Here is a 24,212-nt window from a genome sequence, read left to right on the forward strand (position 1 = left end):
ACACAAAGTTGAGAAAAAAAAAAGTTAACTCGTCTTGACGTAAAGTAGTGATGATGATAACGACGTGACGTCATCAGCTCGCGCATCACAGAAGGTAAACAACACCGTAGAGTGAACTTGTGAAACTCACACGACGAACATTTATGCTAAAGACCGGGCAAAGCAGTACCCCGATGTCTTTCACGAAAGTGGGGGGAAACTATTCTGCACCCCGTGCAACTGTGTGTTGGAGCATACGTCTTAGAGAAAATCGACGGTGACGACCCACTTTGATTCCTTCAAACATTCGAAAATGCTTTCTGCTGCTGTGGACAAGAAAGCCAAACAACTCACGTTCACGAGGCATCAACCTCCAAAACCCTTTCGAGGGCTACAAGAAACGAGGTGAGTAGCCTACAAGATTGAAGCTGCAGATAACGAACGAGTAAATGAGAACAGAATGAGGTGTGTGTGTGTGTGTGTGTGTGTGTGTGTGTGTGTGTGTGTGTGTGTGTGTGTGTGTGTGTGTGTGTGTGTGTGTGTGTGTGTGTGTGTGTGTGTGTGTGTGTGTGTGTGTGTGTGTGTGTGTGTGTGTGTGTGTGTGTGTGTGTGTGTGTGTGTGTGTGTGTGTGTGTGTGTGTGTGTGTGTGTGTGTGTTATTAAAATAGCCCCATTGCTTTTACAATAAATAAACATTGAATGTGTTTAATTGAATAGGAAAGGGGTTTAACGTTAGTGTCAGGTTGTGTGCGAGAGAGAATAAATAAGATAGCCCAATATTTAAAAAAAAAATCTATTCTTTTTCGCAACTTTCCGCATATTTTGCAACTTCCCGCAATTTCACCGCATAAAATCACATAAAAACCCTGCATGTTTAATCGCATAATCAAGGATTTTTGCCAGCGTTTTTCTGGAGGGTCTAAAGATATGAATGATGCATATGATGGTTATAATTAAAACAAGGGGGGTCATGGAACAGAATGAAATATGATACAGAATATACGACCTTGGTTTAATGAAAGGCGCTATATAAATTAAAGTTATTATTATTATTATTTTACAGTGAATAGCACAAACACAAATATTATTTTATAGTTATAATATTTCTTTAAACTGTATCTTTGTAAACCATCAGAGATGCACAGTATATTTTGCCAGCTGTGTAGACATACAGTATGTGGGTTGCAGAAACTGTATACAATTGGTTTATTTTTTAAGCAAAAATGTGAATGATTGAATGTACATTTGCTTTGAGTCATAAAACAATTTATTTTAATTATTCAGCTTTCTGCTTTTAATTAAACTATGAAACCATGTGTTTCTCGCATCTTAGGGACAAATTGATTGCTCAAGAAAATAGTCAAAAGACTAACAGTAACAATCTTTCTTAGTTGCAGCAATAATTAACTTCAGTACAAGTAATAATTTAAATGTTTGAAATGTATTTGCATTGAGCATTGAATACCACAGGTTGTGAGAGCGCTCAGAAACTGAGAGGGATGAGTGTGAATCAAGCTGATGTCTTCTCCGTCGACAGGATCGTGTGAGGAACCATAAATACAAAGGAGTGGGAGACCTGGAGAGGGATGTGATGCTGCTTTGTCACAACGCCCAAACCTTCAACCTGGAGGGATCCCAGGTCAGAACCCCAACCCACCCTCCACGTGTGAAACTGACATTTCCTTAAAGGGGCCCTATTATGCTCATTTTCAGATTCATATTTGTATTTTGTTACTCTACTGTGACTTGTTTACATGCTTTAATGTTCAAAAAGCTCTTTATTTTTCTCATACTGCCTGTGATGCAGCACCTCTTTTCACCCTCTGTCTGAAACCAGAGCCCAGTCTGCTCTGATTGGTTGGCTGTTGTGAACCGCTTAAAGATCTCCTGCCCCTTAGACTTATCACGTATGTGTTTAAAGCCCCTCTCACACTGTCCCGAAATTGACAAACGATTAAGGAAATGTTCAAATTCGGCTCTGATCGTAACAACATCGGGCCATTCGCGAGGGCATCTTAAGCCATCGGATGACCGCCGGTGGAGTTTCTCAGGCTCCGGCAGCAACTTCGGGAGCGGTGGCAACATCTTTGGCATCACAAAGCATTGACGAAGGACCTTGTGAAGGTTCATTTTCTTGTTGACTTCGTGTGTCCATTTTGTCCTTCGTAAGGCATTCGTGAGGGCATCTTAGGCCATCGTATGACCGCCGGTGGAATTTATCAGGCTCCGGCAGCAACTTCGGGAGCTGGACAAAATCTTTGGAATGCCAAAGATGGCTTAAGATGCCCTCACGAATGGCCCGATGTTGCTACGATTAGAGCCGAATTTGAACATTTCCTTTATCGTGTGTCCATCTGGTTGTTTTATTGCACAACAAAATCATGTAAACATATTATGTAAATAACCAAATTTGTGTTCTGTGAAACTAAAAAGGATATAATATATTATTTTGAAGGCGAGGAAGTTGTTGTTGCTATGGAAACAACATGACGGAGAAAACTTAATATCTTCTACATATAAAGAAGGAGAAAGTAAAGAACAAAGTCGGAAAATATCAGTACAGTACCATAATACTTTAACATAATTGTTTGAGTTACTTTCGTTGCATTTGTATGTCTTAAATGTAATGTAAATGTTGCCTTCGTGTGTGGTTCGGGACCATCTTCGTGCGGAATTCACAATTCCATATTCGTGTGTCCATCGGGTGTCAATTTCGGGACAGTGTGACAGGGGCTTTAGCGATAACCAATAGAAGCACATGTGTTATATAGTGATGTCACTATGTTATGAAATTAAACAATGGACTTCAATTGAGCTTTTTCAGGAAGGGAGGGAGTGTGTGGGAGAGAAACTCCCCCTGAGAGAACTGCGATGACACACGACAGGATAGGGTAAACCCTAAAAAGCATAATACGGCCCCGTTAATTGAATTCCTCTCATTAGGGCCCAAGCACCGGCAGCAAGTACTGGTTAATACCACAAAGAGCCCCCCCACATATAACATTCACCTAGACGTATAACATTTGGGAAGCATATGTATCACATGGTGATACAAAAAACCCACCCTTGAAGGTGTATTGTAAACCAATCAGAAGGTCAGTACATAAAATAATTAAAAATGTTCTTTGTTAACTCTCAATTGTCATGCCCCAGTTCAGATGGTTTTGAATCTATAATCTCTTTCAATTGTTGTGCGATTGGGCTTTTCCTTGATTTTACTTCAGCCTGTATACAGTGGGGGAAAAAAGTATTTAGCCAACCACCAATTGTGCAAGTTCTCCCACTTAAAAAGATCAGAGAGGCCTGTAATTTTCATCCTAGGTATACCTCAACTATGAGAGACAAAATGAGGGGAAAAAAATCCAGAAAATCACATTGTCTGATTTTTAAAGAATTTATTTGCAAATTATGGTGGAAAATAAGTATTTGGTCAATAACAAAAGTTCATCTCAATACTTTGTTATATACCCTTTGTTGGCAATGACAGAGGTCAAACATTTTCTGTAAGTCTTCACAAGGTTTTCACACACTGTTGCTGGTATTTTGGCCCATTCTTCCATGCAGATCTCCTCTAGAGCAGTGATGTTTTGGGGCTGTCGCTGGGGAACACGGACTTTCAACTCCCTCCAAAGATTTTCTATGGGGTTGAGATCTGGAGACTGGCTAGACCACTCCAGGACCTTGAAATGCTTCTTACGAAGCCACTCCTTCGTTGCCCGGGCGGTGTGTTTGGGATCATTGTCATGCTGAAAGACCCAGCCACGTTTCATCTTCAATGCCCTTGCTGATGGAAGGAGGTTGTCACTCAAAATTTCACGATACATGGCCCCATTCATTCTTTCCTTTACACGGATCAGTCGTCCTGGTCCCTTTGCAGAAAAACAGCCCCAAAGAATGATGTTTCCACCCCCATGTTTCACAGTAGGTATGGTGTTCTTTGGATGCAACTCAGCATTCTTTCTCCAACAAAAAAGTGTAGTTTTTACCAAAAGGTTCTATTTTGGTTTCATCTGACCATATGACATTCTCCCAATCCTCTTCAGGATCATCTAAATGCTCTCTAGCAAACTTCAGATGGGTCTGGACATGTACTGGCTTAAGCAGGGGGACACGTCTGGCACTGCAGGATTTGAGTCCCTGGCGGCGTAGTGTGTTACTGATGGTAGCCTTTGTTACTTTGGTCCCAGCTCTCTGCAGGTCATTGACTAGGTCCCCCCGTGTGGTTCTGGGATTTTTGCTCACCGTTCTTGTGATCATTTTGACCCCACGGGGTGAGATCTTGCGTGGAGCCCCAGATCGAGGGAGATTATCAGTGGTCTTGTATGTCTTCCATTTTCTAATAATTGCTCCCACAGTTGATTTCTTCACACCAAGCTGCTTACCTATTGCAGATTCAGTCTTCCCAGCCTGGTGCAGGTCTACAATTTTGTTTCTGGTGTCCTTTGACAGCTCTTTGGTCTTGGCCATAGTGGAGTTTGACTGTTTGAGATTGTGGACATGTGTCTTTTATACTGATAACGAGTTCAAACAGGTGCCATTAATACAGTTAACAAGTGGAGGACAGAGGAGGCTCTTAAAGAAGAAGTTACAGGTCTGTGAGAGCCAGAAATCTTGTTTGTTTGTAGGTGACCAAATACTTATTTTCCACCATCATTTGCAAATAAATTCTTTAAAAATCAGACAATGTGATTATCTGGATTTTTTTTCTTCTCATTTTGTCTCTCTTAGTTGAGGTATACCTTGGATGAAAATTACAGGCCTCTCTCATCTTTTTAAGTGGGAGAACTTGCACAATTGGTGGTTGACTAAATACTTTTTTGCCCCACTGTACATAGCAACCAGGGGAGATACAATGTTTTTTTTTTAAAGACATGGTCTATATTTCATTCCTATGTTTTGAATTGCCACTTTCAGTAGTCAAATACTAACTATCAATGAATAATTGACTCTGTTTGTAGTACCAACCCCCCCCCCCCCCTAGTTGTATTCTTCTTCCCTTTTCCTCTTCATCAATTCTTTATCCTTCCTCTTTTATTATCATATCAGCCTTTGGTCCAGCAGGTTCTTCTCTCCCATATTCCCAGTAGAACATGTAATTCATGCTGTTTGAACATCTGCTTGCATTATTTCTTTTTTTTCTTTTCCTCAGATATACGAGGACTCCATTGTCCTTCAATCTGTGTTCAAGAGTGCAAGACAGAAGATTGCCAAGGAGGAAGAGAGTGAAGATGACAGCGATGAAGATGATGATGATGATGATGAGGACGAGGACGAGTCAGAGACTGAGGGTAAGAAACACAGTTTGGAGGCCATGCATACAAATACAAAGACACACACACACACACACACACACACACACACACACACACACACACACACACACACACACACACACACACACACACACAGCTGTGGTTTGAGATATGCTTTTCCCCCATCCTTTAATACGGACTATTATTGCCTTCAGGCTGTAGCCCAGAAGAAAGATATCATGTAAAAGACAGGAGAACACAATTATAAGGAATGAGATGAAGACACTCAAAAAGCTCCGAGAAAAGGTAGTGAGTAGATGTTAGGAAAGGATTTATTTTACTCCTGAAATATTTCACAAAACATAATATTGTAAAATAAATATGTGTTATAAAGTATTATTTATAAGATGGTACACCCTTTCTGTCTAACAAAAAGAACACACAATAATGATGATAATAATATATAACATTTAACATCTAATTCCTATCGATAAGATATGAGCTGAAATGTATTTTAATTATCTGCTGAATGATATGTAGATATATAATTATGAGTAGTTTATTGTTTGGTCTACAAAAAGATGAGACTTTTTGCATAGATCAATCTCAAGTTTTACAAAAAATTTCTTCGACCAATAGTCCAACACAAAAATATATTGTATTGAAGGAAAAAAATGACAAATCTCATTATCTTGATTTAAAAAGCTGCTGTTTTTGCTTGAAAAATGATTTAAGATCAATTAACCTGTTAAGCCCCATTCCTCCGCGGGCGGGAGAAAAAACGCATCACTGCAAGAAAGGGCTTCTTAATATTTATAAAACTATGAATGTGTCATACCCAACTAGCGGGAAGAAACTCAGCTACCTGACGATACGAACCATTTTTACCGAGACAAAACACAAGTCTCACAAGAAGCGTCTAAATGAGCCCTGAGCGAAAACATCTTATCGCATTTAGCACAGAACTCACAGCTTAAATACCCTTATTACTTATCACAAAAACAAGATATCGATTAGCAAACTGAGATTCCACAGATTCCAGAAATATTAGTATCATTACAGAGCGATCCGAACTCCCGACAGGGGAAGCAAAAACAGACATCACAACACGTAGCTTCACGGAGGAAGCTTCTTACCTTAGCTGTTGTTCTGATCAAAATTTGTGTTCAATGGCATCAAAACGATAAAAACGCTGCTGAAGGTTAATCCAATGGATAATCCAATGTGTCTGTCACTTTGAAAAGATTCCTGATAATCCATCTTCATATTTACTAGTTTGAGCCTAGGTTTCAGTTTTCAGAGCATAACATTGCTTTCGACTGCGTGCGCATAGCTGTCAATGGTAACGTGTGTGTATTTAGAACTTCCCCTTCGATTCTATTGGCTCTAACGGTTAAAAAGAGGTGTCAATCACCAAAATCAACCAATGGGTTCCAGAGAAACGGCAAATCCACCCAAATGTTTATTTTTTTGTGCTAAACCTCTAAAAAGGTCAAATTTAACTTGTTTTGCATCAATCTTGATACAGGGTACTTATTTTATGTTATAGTTTGGATTCCTAAAGCTTTTAGTCTACTATCCCATCATTCAAGGGTGGTTTTCACTCTCAGTAATGGTTTTGTTTTGGACGGACACTATAATTTAATTTTTTTTACTATGTTTAATTGGAATTTACTTTACAATAAAACAATTATATATTGATCCATTTTTTTTTATATATCCAACTCACAGGTTTATCATTGCTTTGAGAAGAAAGATAATTAATTTACCCCTTTTAGAAGTGAAGTTATGGTCATTTGTTCTGGGAATGTCATTTTCAAGCCTGAGGCCTAAAAAACAGGCTTGGGTTAAAGTTAGGTTAAAAGATAGCTTGTTCTGTCAATTTTGTCAAGCTCTAATTGATGTAGATTGCAGCTTTTCAGTTCAAACTAAGATTCCAGAGACACAATTATATCAACTCCGATGAGCATGTTTTCTGAATAAGCAAACGATGACAAAGCCAAGACTTTGAATCATGCCTACTTCTTTCCTTCAGCTAAGTCTGTGCGGGTCAAGATCAAGCGGAAGAAGGAGGCGCGCAGCCACGACAAAGGCAAGAAGAAGCAGAGCCGAGGGAAGGCCAAGCCCGTGGTCAGCGATGACGACAGCGACGAAGACCCGGATGACAATGTAGGTCGTTCCACCTCACTGCATTTGACTGGATTCTTTTTTTGCAGAAGAAAAAGCAAATTCCTTACCTTTGTTTCAAACTCAGAAGGTCTCCTTCATGTTAATATAATTCTGACCGCAACCAGGGAAACAAAACAATATAGGAATAACACTGATGTCAATTTCAAAGTGTAATCGTTTTAATATAATTCGTAACCACAGCTTAGAGGAAAAACATGGCACTCTGTTTTCATCCAGAACATGAACTGAGAAGCACCAAAAGAGCTTCCTACCAAATGATCTACAAAAAACCTTTGTTAAAATAGGAGAATCCAACAGTTAAAAAGTATAGGTTTGAAGTAGGTGAATTCAAAGCTAGGTTTTTCCTATCAAAATCAACTCTTTTTAAAGAAAATGAACTCTCTTTTCTAGCTCTTTTTACCAAAAAATGTACTCTATTGGCTTGCGCTGCAACAGATTGTGCGTTATAGGCAAGGCAAGTTTATTTATATTGCACCTTTCAACACAAGGCAATTCAAAGTGATTTACAAAAAATGAAAGACATTAAGAAAGTGGCATTTATAATTAAAGTCATTAAAAAGCAAAGATAAAAAAATAAACATTAAAATAATAATACATGGATATAAGTTACAGTGCAGTTTAAGATATGAATAGTTTAATTAAAAGCAACAAAAAGAAAAGTCTTCAGCCTGGATTTAAAAGTAGTAAGTTGCAGCGGACCTGCAGGTTTCTGGGAGTTTGCTCCGGATATTTGGAGCATAATAACTGAACGCTGCTTTACCATGTTTAGTTCTGACTCTGGGGACAGAAAGCTGACCAGTCCCTGAAGACCTGAGAGTTCTGGATGGTTCATAATTTAGCAGCAGATCAGAAATGTATTTTGGGCCTAAACCATTCAAAGCTTTATAAACCAGCAACAGTATTTTGAAATCAATTCTTTGACACACACAGGAAGCCAGTGTAAAGACTACAGAACAGGAGTGATGCGATCCACTTTCTTAGTGTTAGTGAGGACTCGAGCTGCGTTGTTCTGAATTAGCTGCAGCTTTCTAATATATTTTTTAGTGAGACCTATAAAGACACCATTACAGTAGTCCAGTCTACTGAAGATAAAAGCATGGACACATTTTTCCAAATCCTGCTGTGACATTAGTCTTTTAATCCTAGATATGTTCTTTAGGTGATAGTAGGCTAATTTAGTAATTGTTTTAATGTGACTGTTGAAACTCAGGTCAGAGTCCATGACTACACCTAGATTTCTGGCTTCATCTGTTGTTTTGAACATTGCAGACTGAAGCTCAGCGCTAACTTTTATACGTTCTGCCTTGGCTCCAAAAACCATTACCTCAGTTTTGTATTTGTTTAATTGGAGAAGGTTCTGACACATCCAGTCATGGATTTGTTCAATGCACTTACTCAGTGTTTGAATTGGAGCATAGTCTCCTGGTGAAATTGTTACGTACATTTGTGTGTCATCCGCATAGCTCTGGTAACTTATTTTGTTGTTTTTAATTATCTGAGCCAGTGGTAGCATTTAGATGTTAAAGAGAAGAGGCCCCAAGATGGAGCATTGAGGTACCCCACATGTCATATTTGTCAACTCAGATGTGTATTTACCTATAGAAACAAAGTTTTTTCTGTCCTTTATTAGACCCTCCAGAAAAACGCGATTCTGCGATCGCAGAATTTACCGCATAATCAGCAAAATGGCGCAGATTTTTAAAAAGCCGCATATTTATCAAAAGGACGCATAATCCCCGCATTTTTCCACACAAAGTTGAGAAGAAAAAAAAGTTAACTCGTCTTGACGTGACGTCATCAGCTCGCGCATCACAGAATGTAAACAACACTGTATAGAGCTCATTTACCAACGAACATTTCTACTAAAGACCGGGCAAAAAGTGGGAGGAAACTATTCTGCACCCTGTGCAACTGTGTGTTGCAGCATAAGACCACTTTGATTCATTCAAACATTCGAAAATGCTTTCTGCTGCTGCGGACAAGAAAGCCATTCAACTCCCGTTCACCGAGGGATCAACCTCCAAAACCCTACAAAGAAGGCTACAAGAAACGAAGTGAGTAGCCTACAAGATTGAAGCTGGTCCGATAACGAACGAGTAAATGAAAACAGAATGAGGCGGAGAAGTGTGTGTGTGTGTGTGTGTGTGTGGGGGGGGGTGGTGTGTGTGTGTGAGATTAAAATAGCCCAATTGCTTTTACAATAAATAAACATTGAATGTGTTTAATTGAATAGTAAAGGGGTTTAACGTTAGTGGCAGGTTGTGTGTGAGAGAGAATAAATAAGACAGCCCAATATTTAAAAAAAATTGTTATTCTTTTCCCCCGCATATTTAGCACATTTCGCAACTTTCCGCATATTTCCTAACTTCCCGCAATTTCACCGCATAAAATAACGAAACCCCGCATGTTTAATCGCATAATCAAGGATTTTAGCCCGCATAATCAAGGAATTTAGCCCGCATAATCAAGGATTTTTGCCCGCGTTTTTCTGGAGGGTCTACTTTATGTAGGATTCAAACCAATTTAGAACTGTTATAGGCTAAACATGTCACAGTAGGGAACAAAATACAATTATAAAACCTAAACATTAGCAAACTTGGGCCTCTTTAAAGTGGACCTATCATGCTATATTTGAATAATATAGTGTAGGACCATACCTATATAAGGCATATTTATACTTTTTATTTTTCAAAATACCAAACAGATCATGCATTTTAGCCATTCCTCATTTCGCTCAATTTAACACTGTCTTTGCATGGGCTGATTCTGTGAGAACAGCACCATCTACAGGCCTGACATATGTACTACAGCGTCTCCAGCGCTTTCGAACGGCAATGTCCATGGCTGTCTCCTCCTGATTGGTGGATTTGGACCAATAGCCGTAGCGCCACTTCTGTGACGTCATAGAAGTGTTCAAATCTGGATCAGTCTGTATCAGATCCGTTGCAGCCCCTTTTTAAGAAATTTGGGCATGGAGGAAAATAGAGAGGGTTGTGTTTTCTGACACTTGGTGAGTTCCCTGGAACACCGGGGACACATATTCATGTGTAAAAGACGTACAAAAGTGCATTTTGCATGATAGGTCACTTTTAAAGCACATATTAATGAAGGATTATTCAAATATTTAAAGTCGTTTTTTTTTTTTATTAGAACAGACGATCTGAGAAAAACTTCAAAAGTTGTCAAGATTCCCAAACTTACTGCATCCAATCCCAATAAATGTGTATGTGAGGATTTGAGTTTCTACAGCGAAAACGCGGCACATCCTCACATTTGACACACACATGGTGTGGTTTTCTGACTTCATTATGGACTAAACAACATCCGGTAGTGTACGCTGGCGCGACTAGCTGCCGCTGCTCTCCGGTTGCCTTTTTTATTGTTTTTACGATTCTCTGTATAGCTTGCAGCAGATCACCTATCTGTGGCGAACGGGATACTGGTGGTCTCTACTCTGGGCTACTGTCAAAACGATCTAGACTGTTCAAATTTAGCGTGTTGGCGTTCTACTCACCTGAGTTACCTGGCCACTGCTACTGCTGTTCGGTGAACGTACATCTGCCCGTGCATCATGTGGATCTACAAACTCGCTGTGAGCTCTGTGCTCCTGTGGACTATCCTGTCCATAGTGATTTATCCGGCGTCATCTCTGATCCAATATATGAGCACGGAGCTCCTCCAGTTTCGATTCCTCCGGCTTGATCCCCCGCCTGTACTGCACTACTTCCCGGACATCGCCCGCCGTCCTCATCGGAGGTACACCCATCGCGGAGCCGGACGAAGTGTCCATATCGATGACTCCACTGCTATCAACTCCATCTGGTCTTCCACCCGCCGTCGCCCTCGGAGAACCATCCGTAGGAAGGTGGATCACAGCTCGTTAACTCGCCTGGCTAGGTCGGTTAACGTTGGCTTCTCCAACCAGCAGTCCGACGTCAAATGTGGCTTATTTAACATCCGCTCCCTCACTGGCAAGGGATTACTTCTACAGGACCTCCTCCGTGACTGCAAGTATGACTTCCTTTGTCTAACGGAGACATGGCAACATCCTGATGATTATTCTCAGTTAAACGAGTCAATTCCCCCTGGGTTTGTTTACACCTGTCAACCCCGTCTCACCGGCAGAGGAGGCGGTCTCGCGATATTACACCGCGAGACTTGGAAGGTCTCAGCTGTCACCGTGCCAGTGTCTCGCTCATTCGAGTCCGTGGCTATACAACTAAATGGACCTACTCCAACTATTTTAGTAATTATATACCGCCCACCCAAACCTAACAAGGACTTCACTGATGAATTCACCACACTTCTCACTCACATTTGTTCACTCTCATCCAATATCATTCTTTTAGGTGATGCTAATATTCATTTGGACAAAATTAATCTTTCTCTCACTAAGGACTTCATCTCATGCCTGGACAGCTTTGGTCTTCAACAACATGTTGACTTCCCTACTCATTCGAAAGGTCATATTCTGGACATAGTCTGTTGTGCTGGTGTCACTCCCCTAAACTGTTCTGCTGTCTGTCTCCCCATCTCTGACCACATGCTCATTTAATTTAATTTAAGTCTGTCACTGTCCAAAATCAAACTGTCACGCACTATGTCCTTCCGTAATATCAAAAACATCAATGTAACCGACCTCACAACTGGTATTGACTGTTTTCCCACCATCACCCCCCCATGTACCCCGGAACAGCTGGTTCTCTTGTATAACAATGGTCTCCAGACTCTGTTAAATTCACTTGCCCCCCTCAAATCCCGGACTGTTTCATTCCCCCACTCTGCTCCCTGGTTCACCCCCCACCTACGTCAGCTGAAAGCCGAAGGTCGTCAGCTGAAGAGGCTTTTCAGCAAAACCGGACTCACCATACACAAACAAATGTACCATACCCACATCCTCATATACAAAGATGCCCTCTCCTCAGCCAAATCCCAATATTTTACAGCAAAAATTACTGCTGGTGCTGGAAACACCAGGGCCCTGCACTCAGTGGTCAACAAATCACTCCGCCCCCCTGATTCCCTCCCCCCACACTTTTACTCCACTGACCACTGCAACTCCCTGATGTAATTTTTTAACACAAAAATAGACACCATTCACCAGCAACTGACCCCTCACACGTCCAGTTGTCCACCTCCTTTTGTCCCCCACCCCCCCCTCTCTCTACCTCTCTCCTGCTTCGAACTCCCCTCTGCTGCGGATTTATCCAAAATCATCCGGAATTCCAAGCCATCCACCTGCCAACTTGACCCCCTCCCATCCTCCCTGGTTATAGCCTCCCTCCCCTCACTGCTGCCCCTGATAACTGCCATTATTCACTCCTCCCTCACCTCTGGTTCTGTCCCCTCAGCCCTCAAAACTGCAGCTGTCACACCGTTATTAAAGAAACCTGGTCTAGATCCCAACATCTTCAACAACCTCCGCCCCATCTCCAACCTACCTTTTCTCGCTAAAATACTAGAAAAAGCAGTGGCATCACAGATTCAGACACACCTCACCAACAATAACCTTTATGAACAGTTCCAGTCCGGTTTTCGCCCCCGTCACAGTACAGAAACAGCCCTCATTAAAATCACAAACGACCTCCTGATAGCAGCTGACTCTGGACAATTATCCATCCTCATCCTCCTTGATTTAAGTGCAGCCTTTGACACCATTTCCCACTCCACCCTCCTTGACCGACTTACATCCATTGGCTTATCTGACACACCCCTAGACTGGTTTCACTCATATCTCTCCGGCCGTACTCAGTTCATTCAGTTAAAATCATTCACATCCCATCCCTCCCTCATCTCCTCCGGTGTCCCCCAGGGCTCTGTCCTTGGCCCCATCCTCTTCATCATCTACCTCCTCCCCCTTGGACAGATTTTCCGTAAACATAACATCAATTTCCACTGCTATGCGGACGACACCCAGCTATACGTCTCCTCCAAACCCTCTTCCACCTTCCCACCCCCCTCCCTCTGTACCTGTTTACAGGAAATCAAATCCTGGTTCACCTCAAATTTCCTAAACTCAACAGTGATAAAACTGAGGTAGTCCTCATTGGTTCAAAACTCACACTCACCAAGCAACCCAGTTTTACTCTCACCATCGACAACTCCCCGGTTTCCCCCTCCCCTCAGGTCAAGAGTCTGGGTGTCGTCCTCGACAGCACCCTCTCCTTCCACACCCATATCAACAACACCATCCGGTCTGCCTATTTTCATCTCAGAAACATCAACCGCCTCCGCCCCTCACTCACTCCCCACAGTGCCGCTATCCTGGTCCACTCTCTCGTCACCTCCCGCTTGGACTATTGCAATTCCCTTCTCTATGGTCTCCCCCACAAACACCTACACAAACTCCAACTGGTCCAAAACGCTGCTGCCCGTATCATCACCAGAACCCCTGTCATCAGTCACATCACCCCTGTACTACACCAACTCCACTGGCTTCCCATTAAACACCGCATTGACTACAAGATCCTCTTTCATACTTTCAAAGCCATTCATAACCTCGCCCCCCCATACCTGTCTGACCTTGTCCATGTCAACATTCCCACCCGGTCTCTTAGGTCTGCCTCCTCCATCACTCTCAAAGTTTTCCCAGCCCGTCTCTCCACCATGGGGTCAAGAGCCTTCAGCCGCTCTGCCCCTCACCTCTGGAACTCCCTCCCCCCTGATATTAGAAACATGGACACTATCACCACTTTCCAAACTCACCTCAAAACCCACCTGTTCCGGCAAGCGTATGGCTGACCTGTGCTGCAAGCTGTATGTTTTTAGTAGTTATGTTTTTAAACTGTGTTTTGCTTTTAACTATGTTTGTAAAAATTGTTTTTAACCTTGTTGTACGGCGACCTTGAGTGCCTTGAAAGGCGCCTTATAAAATAAATGCATTATTATTATTATTATTTGAGACGTTGTGAATATTTACTCGATAATGACTACGTTGAACAGTTACGAACGGCCAAGATTAGCTAGCTGTCATTAGACTTCTCTATAATCAGTTCTGCGACCATCAAAAGCTGAAGTCTGACATTACGATAATTACATCGGTTTTCGGGCATCAGTTGTTCCCTCGATTGCTTTTCATGTTAAAACCGATGCCTGATTTTCACATGGTTGGCAACATGTGTTAAAGTAAAAGTCAGTGAAGCACAGAAATCTGTTCACTGAAGGTAACATCTGGAGGAAGCCAACCAAGCAGCTTAAAACCACAAGGTTTTTGCATGCAGTCATATTTTTGAAGAAATAAGTTAGGCAATTAAATAACCCTTTTGTCAAAGACAGAAATGTTCCTATGAATCGATAAACCACGAGCAGCTATTGTCCGACCAATGACAATTTGGGTAACATCAGGTAGCAACAAGCGGACCAGTGAGTGTCAGCGCTACAGTATGTTGTTGTAGTGCTAAGTGTTGAACTTTGATACCAATTGATCAATATTCAGCAGAGGTTGGCAGCTGGAGGCAGCTTCTCGTCATGCCAGCAGTGATAGTTAACTGCAGGGTGTTTCAGGTAATGCAAACAGCCAAAATAAGACCTTCTCGAGAGCGTGGCCGGAAGCCATGTATCTCTTTGAATACAAATGTATGAGTGATTTCCTCAGCTGTCTATCACAGGGTGCGCACAAATGCTTGAAGTGCTTGAATATTGAAGTGGGAAATCAAGTACTAGAGTACCTACATAATAGCTCCCTTTTCAACAAAGGCCAAAAAAGTCCTTGAAATTATGAAATATAAATATTTTGACTAAAGTTTTGTCCATCAAGTCAATATAATTAAATCCTCGGAATCAGAAACTGCTCAGCCTTTTAACTTATTTTTCTTCTTAACACTTTTGGTCTACTCTTGTTGATGCCCCCTGTTAATGAACACTTAATAGTCTAGGGAATTGTAAGGGCACGGTGACATTCGCCAACCGAGGCCATATTCTCCTAGAAAGTTCATCAAAGTTGACAGCTTGAGAAGCGTGGCTGTGGGATTTTGGAGCCCTCAGCGCTGTCTGTTTGATTATATTTATCTGTCTGTTCGGTTGTTTGTGACTGACCTATCAGCCGACTACAGGGTCCCCACGGGTCCTTTCAATCCTTGAACGTAAAAAGAAATGGGCTATTGAAATGTTTCATGTTAGGTCCTTAAATTTGAAGAATTGGGCTTGGAAAGCCTTTGAATTACAGTTTTAAGGAGGTGTGGGAGCCCTATTAATATATTTGAAGTATTTTATTGACAGCTCAGTTTAAAAAATGTGACTAGTTTTGAGAGGGACTGACATTGATCCCATCATTTTACACATTTCATTAAAAAAACACTTACAAAGAAAGTTTGCACTCCTTGAAAATGAAAAAAGGAGCTTGAAAACGTAGTTTATACTTGACATTATTTGTCACATAAGATAAGAAACCTTTATTGTCACTGTATAAGTGAACCAAAATGTCTTTTGGAGCAAGGATTAAGGATTAAAACTAAAGAAAAACAACATGCAAAACAGATCCATATAAAGACCTACTGTCTTTTGTGCTGCTCGTTCAAAGTAGATCTTTCTGGCAACTTAACCACAGATTTAAAACCTGCACTTTCCTCCATTTCCAAAGGCACTTCCTCATCCTCCTCTTCATCTGCTTCTGCAAACTAGATGGGAGAGAAGGATTAATAAGAGCTTCACCTTCTGACTTATTTTCTCTGGAGATCTTTATCTCTTATTGCGTTTATATAATCCTGTTGACATACGACGCCTCTCGAGCACAATGCACCTGATCATATACTGTGTCCTCCCCCCTGCTCTTCCTCTTCTTCCTCAGCCTTTGAATCTCCCTCTCTTCTAATACCTTTTTTCTTTCTCTCGTCTGCAGGACCAGTCAGACAAGAGTGACGATGACTGAGGACAAGAGGATATTAATTATGACACTTATAAACACAGAGGACATATCTTCAGTCGTCATTGTTCAGGTTCATATTCTGTACTTTTTTTCTTTTTTTACTTCATTTGTCCTCTTGTAAGTTTGTAGTGTGTTTTTGTCGCACCTTCTCCTACCGGCTTTGAAATGTATTATTTGTATTCGATAAGCTAAAGCAATACCAATCTGCTTATATTCCTGTTTTTAAGACAATTTTTTAGTATATTTTTTATCTCTGCTTCAAAAGCCGATTTAAATTCTGTATGAAAAAAAAGGAAGAAAAAAAAAAGATTTGGTCTCGCTATATTCTTTTGCTTGATTTGTACTTGCTTGCTTGCACTTTTAGAACATGAAAATAACAAATCGAAATTAGAAAAAGTGTGTTATAAACTAAATATATATGGAAAGCCAAGGACATCCTATCTAATTTGGATATCCACCGGTGGTAAAAACAAAAGCAGTCAATGAAGTTTTTTAACTTTGGAATAATTGTTTCACCTTGTGCTGTGCCAAAATGTCAGAGAAATTGGTAGTTTGTTGACCCCTCCCCATAACCAGCGATGGATCAATCATAGCTTAGCAACCAGACTTTTATGTCAAGCTTTATATTTCTCCGCCTTTGAAGCACGGTATGAGAGACACTCGGTACGAGAGACACTACAGTTAGTCTAAAGTGCGCTGTCTTTCCAAAACCAGAAATAAAAGAGCAAAATAGAAGAAACAGCATGTTATCTGCCGTGATGTCAGCGGCAAATGTTTGATAGCGCAGCTTAGAAATACTACACAAATAAAACAATATTACAATTAGTTTAATCTTTATTATTAATAAAAGAACACATACTGTAGTTTACTTTCAAGACCAGGAAGAGCTTAACTTCTAATTATTCAGGCTTAAGCTGCTGTTATTAGCATGTCTGGCTAACAAGCTTACAGTGTTGACTCCCAATGACATAAAAAAAGAAAACGTTCAAGTTTGCATTATTGTGTGGGGTTATTAGAAACACTAATTAAAGCCCAGTTTAGGACTGAATCATCCGTTCTGTAGAATTTTCCTCTGAGTAGAAGCTGCTCAACATACTGTTTGAAAAACATGATATTATAATAGAATTACACATTGAATCCTCGATTTGTCCTTAATATACTTTTAGCCTGAGTCATTTTTTAAATTGATTTATAACTTTTTGTCTTTAGGCATGACGTCGCATTTGTACTTGCACATTTTGAGAATGTAAACTAAGTTTTTCTTTTGAAATATCCCTATATTTGAAGCAAGTTAGCTGAAAGAAATTTGAAATGTAGCAACAAAAAAAAGTGTTCTTTATAAACCACCTTAAGGTGGCTATTTTTCTTGCCAACATTTGTTAGCATCAGCTGCCATTTCAGATTGATTGATGGTAGCTAGCTTAAAATGAGAAGCCGCCTTTTGCCTGAAATAAAAATAGCACAACATTTCGAAAGTAAGTCGACCTGCGAAAAAGGCGCAAAATGTAAAGCTTGACAGTCATAGCGACATGAACTACGAGAGACGGGGCTTAACGAACACTCAACAAGGATATTTTTAGTGTAAACTGTTTCCTGATGCGATATTAACGTATATCTTACAGCCAGCACAGCTATATGTCAGTTGTTGCTCGTTGACCTACATATAATCTTGAAGTGACCATAAATGCTGAATGCTCTGTTTTTTTAAAATTGCTTTTATTAAGATAAATGTAACCTTACATGTTGTAGGCGGCACATTGTTTAGAAAATAAGTTGTTTCATGTATCCTTTCCTCTTATGATTTCAAGTTGTGGTGTTTAAGAGCAGAAGCTTTGAAATTGTTGTGAACGTTTCTTTCAGTCAGAAAGGAGCTATTGGGTTATTTTCAATGAGATAATAGTTGTTAAGGCTGCAGATTGATGGGGAGACATCTTGTCTTGTCTATGAAACCGGTATTTATCGTATTAAATTTAGCTTTATAAAGTGCCTAAAAACATTTTGCTCCTGTTGCAAACAGATTGTAAAGAACCGAGATTTAGCTGGATTCTTACAGACTATAAAAGCTGGTTAACAAAGGAAAATATTACAAGGAAAACAGTATTATTGGATTGAAACATTTTATTTGGATGCCATTGAATATAACAGTTTATTTCAACAATGTATTGATTTCTTTTGAATAAGGTCATTTGTGTTCCTGTATTAGTTAGAGCTCTCATTTAGTCCAGTTTATATGTTTTTTGTAGCATGATCTCTTTTGGCAATATACTGTATTCACGCAGATAGATATATATTTTTTGTTTGTGTAACATGTGCTTGCCGACTCTTCATAAGTGTGACTTCATCTTTGCTTTCTTTGCACAGTGTCTTTGTGGTTGTATGTCATAACACAGGGCAAATAAAATCTCATCGATTTTCAGCAAAAATTACCTGTTCTTGTTTATTTTTTCATTCTTACCGGGAACCATTTCTACCTGTTCGTTTAAAGGAGACCTGTCATGCAAAATGCAGTTTTTCTCCCTCCCCGAGGCAAGCGTTTGCGCCTCCTGCTTTAAAACAAATGAATAATGACTATGTAAGGGATAATGTGCAGCGACGCGGTCATTATGGGGAAAAGAACACCAACAGGCTGATCAGGAGCCACGCGAAGCGGAGAGATCTAGATCGGCATGAAGGTGTTCTTTTCCCCATAATGACCAAGTCGCTGCACATTATCCCGCTTAGTACATGGCCACATTCTCAACAAAGTAACGACATGACTCCCAATATTAATTTAAATCCTTTTATGGATTTAGAAAATGATTTTAATTGACATGCATCCGCTAAGAAACGCATCACTAGGCCACCAGGGTGGGTGGAGGGGGTCAGGAGGCCCGGGGGCAAGGCAGAAGCCGAGAAGGGGGACTCGGGCGGACGGCCCGGGGGCAAGACAGAGTCCAAGGTGGGGGTTATGGAGGGGCGAAGGCCAACGCGGGGAACCGAGCATAAGGGCGAGGACCGCGGCCGGGAAAGTCAGGGGGCCGAGCATGAGGGTGAGGACCGCGTCCGGGAAAGTCAGGAGGCCGGGCTTGAGGGCGAAGACCGCGGCACTCAGGGAGCCGGGCTCGAGGGCGAAGGCCATGGCCCTCAGGGGGCCGGGCTCGAGGGCGAAGACTGCGGCTCACAGGGGGCCGAGCCCGAGGGCGAAGAATGCGGCTCTCGGGGCCGGGATCGAGGGTGAAGACTGCGGCTCACAGGGGGCCGGGCTCGAGGGCGAAGACTGCGGCTCACAGGAGGCCGGGATCAAGGGCGAAGACTGCGGCTCTCAGGGGGCCGGGCTCGAGGGCGAAGAATGCGGCTCACAGGGGGCCGAGCCCGAGGGCGAAGACCGCGGCTCTTGGGGCCGGGATCGAGGGTGAAGACTGCGGCTCTCAGAGGGCCGGGCTCTCAGAGGGCCGGGCTCGAGGGCGAAGACTGCGGCTCACAGGAGGCCGGGCTCTAGGGCGAAGACTGCGGCTCACAGGGGGCCGGGATCAAGGGCGAAGACTGCGGCTCTCAGGGGGCCGGGCTCTCAGGGGGCCGGGCTCGAGGGCGAAGACCGCGACTCTCAGGGGGCCGGGCTCAAGGGCGAAGACCAGACAGCTCCAGACGCCGAGCAGAGCCCGGTGTCGGTCGAACAGGAACCGGAGCCGGTGGGATAGGCCTCGGCAGGATCCCCCACGGAAGAGGACCAGGTGTTGGTAGGACCCCCGACGAGACAGATGATGGCGGGACCTCCAACGGAACAGGACAAGGGGTTGGCAGTAACCCCGGCAGGACAGGTGATGACGGGGCCTCCAACTGGACTGGACATAGAGCTGGCAGGACCCCCGGTAGAAGAGTAGTCGGCGGGACCTCCAACGGAACAGGACATAGGGTTGGCAGGACCCCCGGTAGAAGAGTAGTCGGCGGGACCTCCAACGGAACAGGACATAGGTCTGGCAGAATCCCCAGCGGAACCTCCAATGGCATGGGACATAGAGTTGTCAGGACCCCCGGTAGAAGAGTAGTCGGCGGGACCTCCAACGGAACAGGACAAGGGATTGGCAGGACCCCCGGCAGAAGAGTAAACGGCGGGACCCCCAACGGGACAGGACATAGGGTTGGCAGGACCCCCGGCAGAAGAGTAGACGGCGGGACCTCCAATGGGACAAGACCTGGAGTTGGCGTCGGCCGGTACGCCGACAGGAGACGAGGTGCTGGAGTCGGGATCATGGCTGCTGAGCCCGGTACTTGAGCCGGAACCACTGCTGGAACTGGGGCCGGCACCATGGCTGTATGGGCTGGTTCTGGAGCCGGAACCATGGCTGTGGATACCAGAACTGAAGCGTGGATCATGGCTGCTGGAGCCGGTTCTGGAGACGGACCCATGGCTGTGTGGGCTGGTTCTGGAGACGGAACCATGGCTGAGGGGACCGGAACTGAGGCCTGGATCATGGCTGTAAGGTCCGGTTCTGAAGCCGGAAACATGGCTGTAAGGTCCGGCTCTGAAGCCGGAACCATGGTTGTATGGGCCGGCTCTGGAGCCGGAACCATGGCTGTAAGGTCCGGTTATGGAGCCGGAAACATGGGTGTGTGGACCGGTTCTGGAGCCGGAAACATGGCTGTATGGCCCGGCTCTGGAGCCGAATCCATGGCTGCCGGGACCGGTTCTGGAGCAAGGACCATGGCTGCTGGGGCCAGAACTGGGTCTGTAACCATGACTGCTGGGGGTTGAACTGGTTCTGTAACCATGGCTGCTGGGGGCTGAACTGGTTCTTGAACCATGGCCCTTTGGGCTCGTGCTGCTAACCTGGCCTTGGGACTCCTTCTTTTAGGAGCCGTTTGGAGGCTCCGTGGAACTCCAAAAGCCAGACGAGTACCAGCGAATGGCTCCTGGACTGTAGCAAACACTGGGTGAGAAGCAGGGGCTGACGCCAGACGGACCACACCGATGCGTGTGGTATCAAAAAGGGAATTGGGAGAGCTGCGTTTATCAGGATCGGGAAAACAAACCGTGAGGTAATCCAAAAGCCAGGCAGGTAAGAATTTAACCAAATCTTGATTCTCTATCGTAATCTTGCATGCATCTGCCAGAGCAGCCTCTCGCTGCTGAACCCTGACCGCTCCCATCCATCGATTAGTGCAGTTAGTTAAAGAGAAGGTATAATCCAATAGTTCCTGCTCAAAAGGATCTACTGGGCCCATATCTCTGGTCGGTTCGTACTGTTACGGTGTGTGTAGGAAGCAGGACCCAAATGCAGATTAAAGTGACAAAAATAACTCCTTTATTTCAAGGCTAAACTGTTAACAAAGACTGAGCAGAACACTCACCGCAGACCAAGTCATTACTTTTTCTTTTTTTTTTAATTATTAGAAAATTCATAATTTACATATTATTGCGATATCTTGTATTTATATACCGTAACTGTGGCCATACATTTTATACAATAATCTTGCAAGACATGACAAACAAGAGAGACAAGCAACATGCAATTTGCCCAGACTCCCAAAAGGACTTCATTTGATAGTCCAATCACAGTAAATAATAATACAAAACCACAATATGAGAAACAAAAACACACCCAAACTGGTAATCATTTATGCATAAGTCACACTTTTTGTTTATCCGGCCACTCCACACCATATCCCCACCACACATGCTAGCCAACCCCATCATACTCAAACACCAGACTGTCATCGTCAATAACATTCGCTAGAGCGCACCCTTCCACAAAGCTCTCCAGAAAAGTGTCTTTCTCCAGGTATGCGTATGCCATGTGAATGTTGTTGCTTAATATCCATTTGAAGACATCCCGTGCACTCCCATTATTTGCAAACACTTCACCTATCCACTCCTTCTTTACCTCCTCCACACATTCCCCATCCCAATGTGTTTCCTGCAGACATAATACTGGCCTCACATAGAATTAGCGCCCGTTCTCTTTTAATCCTACTTTTGAGGCCATTCCCATTAAAGGAGGAGATAGTTGCCATCAACAGGGATGTTATTATGATAAGCGTCCTTTTCATCATTACCTTAAGCTGATTTCTTTCCCGAGCTCCCCCTCTGTTGAACTCGCTCTCCTTTTCTCCATTTCCCTCTCCTTGTCCGCTTTGCATCTAGCAATCCGACCGGCGTTCTCCGCTGAGGTCTTCTTCTCCTCCTCCTCCTCACTCCTGTTTCTCCTCATGCCGCGGCCCCTCTGCTCATCATTAGGGCTCCCGAAGACCATGGCGCCCACAGGGTCCTCCGCCTGCTCTCCCTCCTCCATCTCTCATGGGATGTCTTCCACCACTCCAGGACTCCGACACTTCTTTCCCCCGCCGCTGCTTCCGCCGGCGCCTCCGCCGCCCTGGCTGGCACTTTTCTTAGCTCCATCCTCACCTCCCGCCGCTCCTCCACCACTCAGTCCTTCATCCTCATCACTGACCTCCTCAAAGGGTCTTTTCTTCGCTCCTTCCACCCCTTCCTCGTCGTCTTCCTCATCGTCGCCCCCCTCCTCGTCTTCCTCCTCCTCATCTTGCTCCTCGTCTTCCTCCTTGTCCTCCTTCTCTTCCTCCTCTTTCTCCTCTCTCTCCAGCCCAAACCTGCACTCCCTGGCATAATGTCCTGTGTGGCCACACTTGTAGCACTTAAACTCCGGGGGCACTCTCTGAAGATGTGACCGGGCTGGATGCACAGCCGGCAGACAGGAACCTGGCGATTGTGCAGAACTCTAAACGACTCCGCCCCACTCACTGTGTCTAACTTTGTGGAGTAGGGGAGGGAGCGGACCTTGTCATTGAACCTTACTCTTAGGAATCTGGTGCCGTCAGTGATTTCTGTGCCCAGCCACACTCTTTTTTTGATTGCTGAGATGGGCTCAACCCCCCACTCTTCCAGTCTCTTAAGTATCATCCTATCAGGTACATATACTGGCAGATTTAGGAACGAGACAGTCAGGGCGTTAAAAAGAAAGAAAAAAACGCAACCGTTAACCAAAACAACGAATATATAGGCTCCGTGAAAAAAAAAACCTCACAAACGCTTTTAATCGTACTCTGTTCACCACTTCTCCGTTCTCTACCACTCATCAACCGTTGGATCTGAAGGAACAAGTCAAATCCCAAGACGAACCGACCAAGACAGACAGAAAAACCAGAACTTAAATACACACAAGACTAATCATACAAACAAGACACAGGTGAGGAGGGAGGAGAAAACACAGGGACACCAGGTGAACACAATCGGGTAAATTAGACACACCAGGGAAACTCAATCAATCAATCAATCAATCAATCAATCAATCAATGTTTATTTATATAGCCCAATATCACAAATGTTACATTTGTCTCAGTGGACTTCACAGTTTGTACAGAATATCAGTATGACAATACGACACCCTCTGTCCTTACACCCTCACATCGTACAAGGAAAAACTTCCAGAGAAAACCCACAGTTTAAAGGGAAAAATGGGAGAAACCTCAGGGAGAGCAACAGAGGAGGGATCCCTCTCCCAGGACGGACAGACGTGCAATAGATGCCGTGTGTAAATCGAAAAGATTATACATTTGCAACATAGGTAGTCCAAATGTTTGGAAATGCATGTGTGTATAATAGGAAGATGAATCCACGAGGATATCCATCCAGGACTTATGATCCAGGACCACAGCCACGACTCAAGATCCAGGACTCGCGATCCATGACACAGGACCGCAGGATCATCCATGACTCCGGATCCCGGCGTATATAGACACCAAAAAGAAAGACATTTGCGGAAGCTGGATTAATCGGAACATGAGAGTACACAGGTATAGACAGAGAGAAGGAAGAAGTAAGATGTCCCCCGACAAACTAAGCCTATATCAGCAAAACTAGGGGCTGAATCTAATCAGCCCTAACTATAAGCTTTATCAAAAAGGAAGGTCTTAAGCGCACTCTTAAAAACGGA

General features: G+C 43.3%; 1 protein-coding gene across 2 annotated transcripts in view; it reads left to right on the forward strand.

Moving 5' to 3' along the window:
* The window catches only part of smarca2 (SWI/SNF related BAF chromatin remodeling complex subunit ATPase 2), a 97,394-nt gene extending 78,687 nt beyond the window's left edge, over nt 1-18,707 (forward strand). For both annotated transcript variants that reach the window (XM_079690577.1, XM_079690576.1), the window contains exons 31-34: nt 1,517-1,618; nt 5,129-5,267; nt 7,267-7,400; nt 16,258-18,707. In XM_079690577.1, coding sequence (XP_079546703.1) covers nt 1,517-1,618; nt 5,129-5,267; nt 7,267-7,400; nt 16,258-16,287 — 405 coding nt within the window. In that variant the 3' untranslated portion in view covers nt 16,288-18,707. The remainder of the gene's footprint in view (nt 1-1,516; nt 1,619-5,128; nt 5,268-7,266; nt 7,401-16,257) is intronic.
* Nucleotides 18,708-24,212: the final 5,505 nt, after the last annotated feature.

The sequence above is a fragment of the Notothenia rossii genome (assembly GCF_949606895.1).
Source record: "Notothenia rossii genome assembly, chromosome: 6".
Lineage (NCBI taxonomy): Eukaryota > Metazoa > Chordata > Actinopteri > Perciformes > Nototheniidae > Notothenia > Notothenia rossii.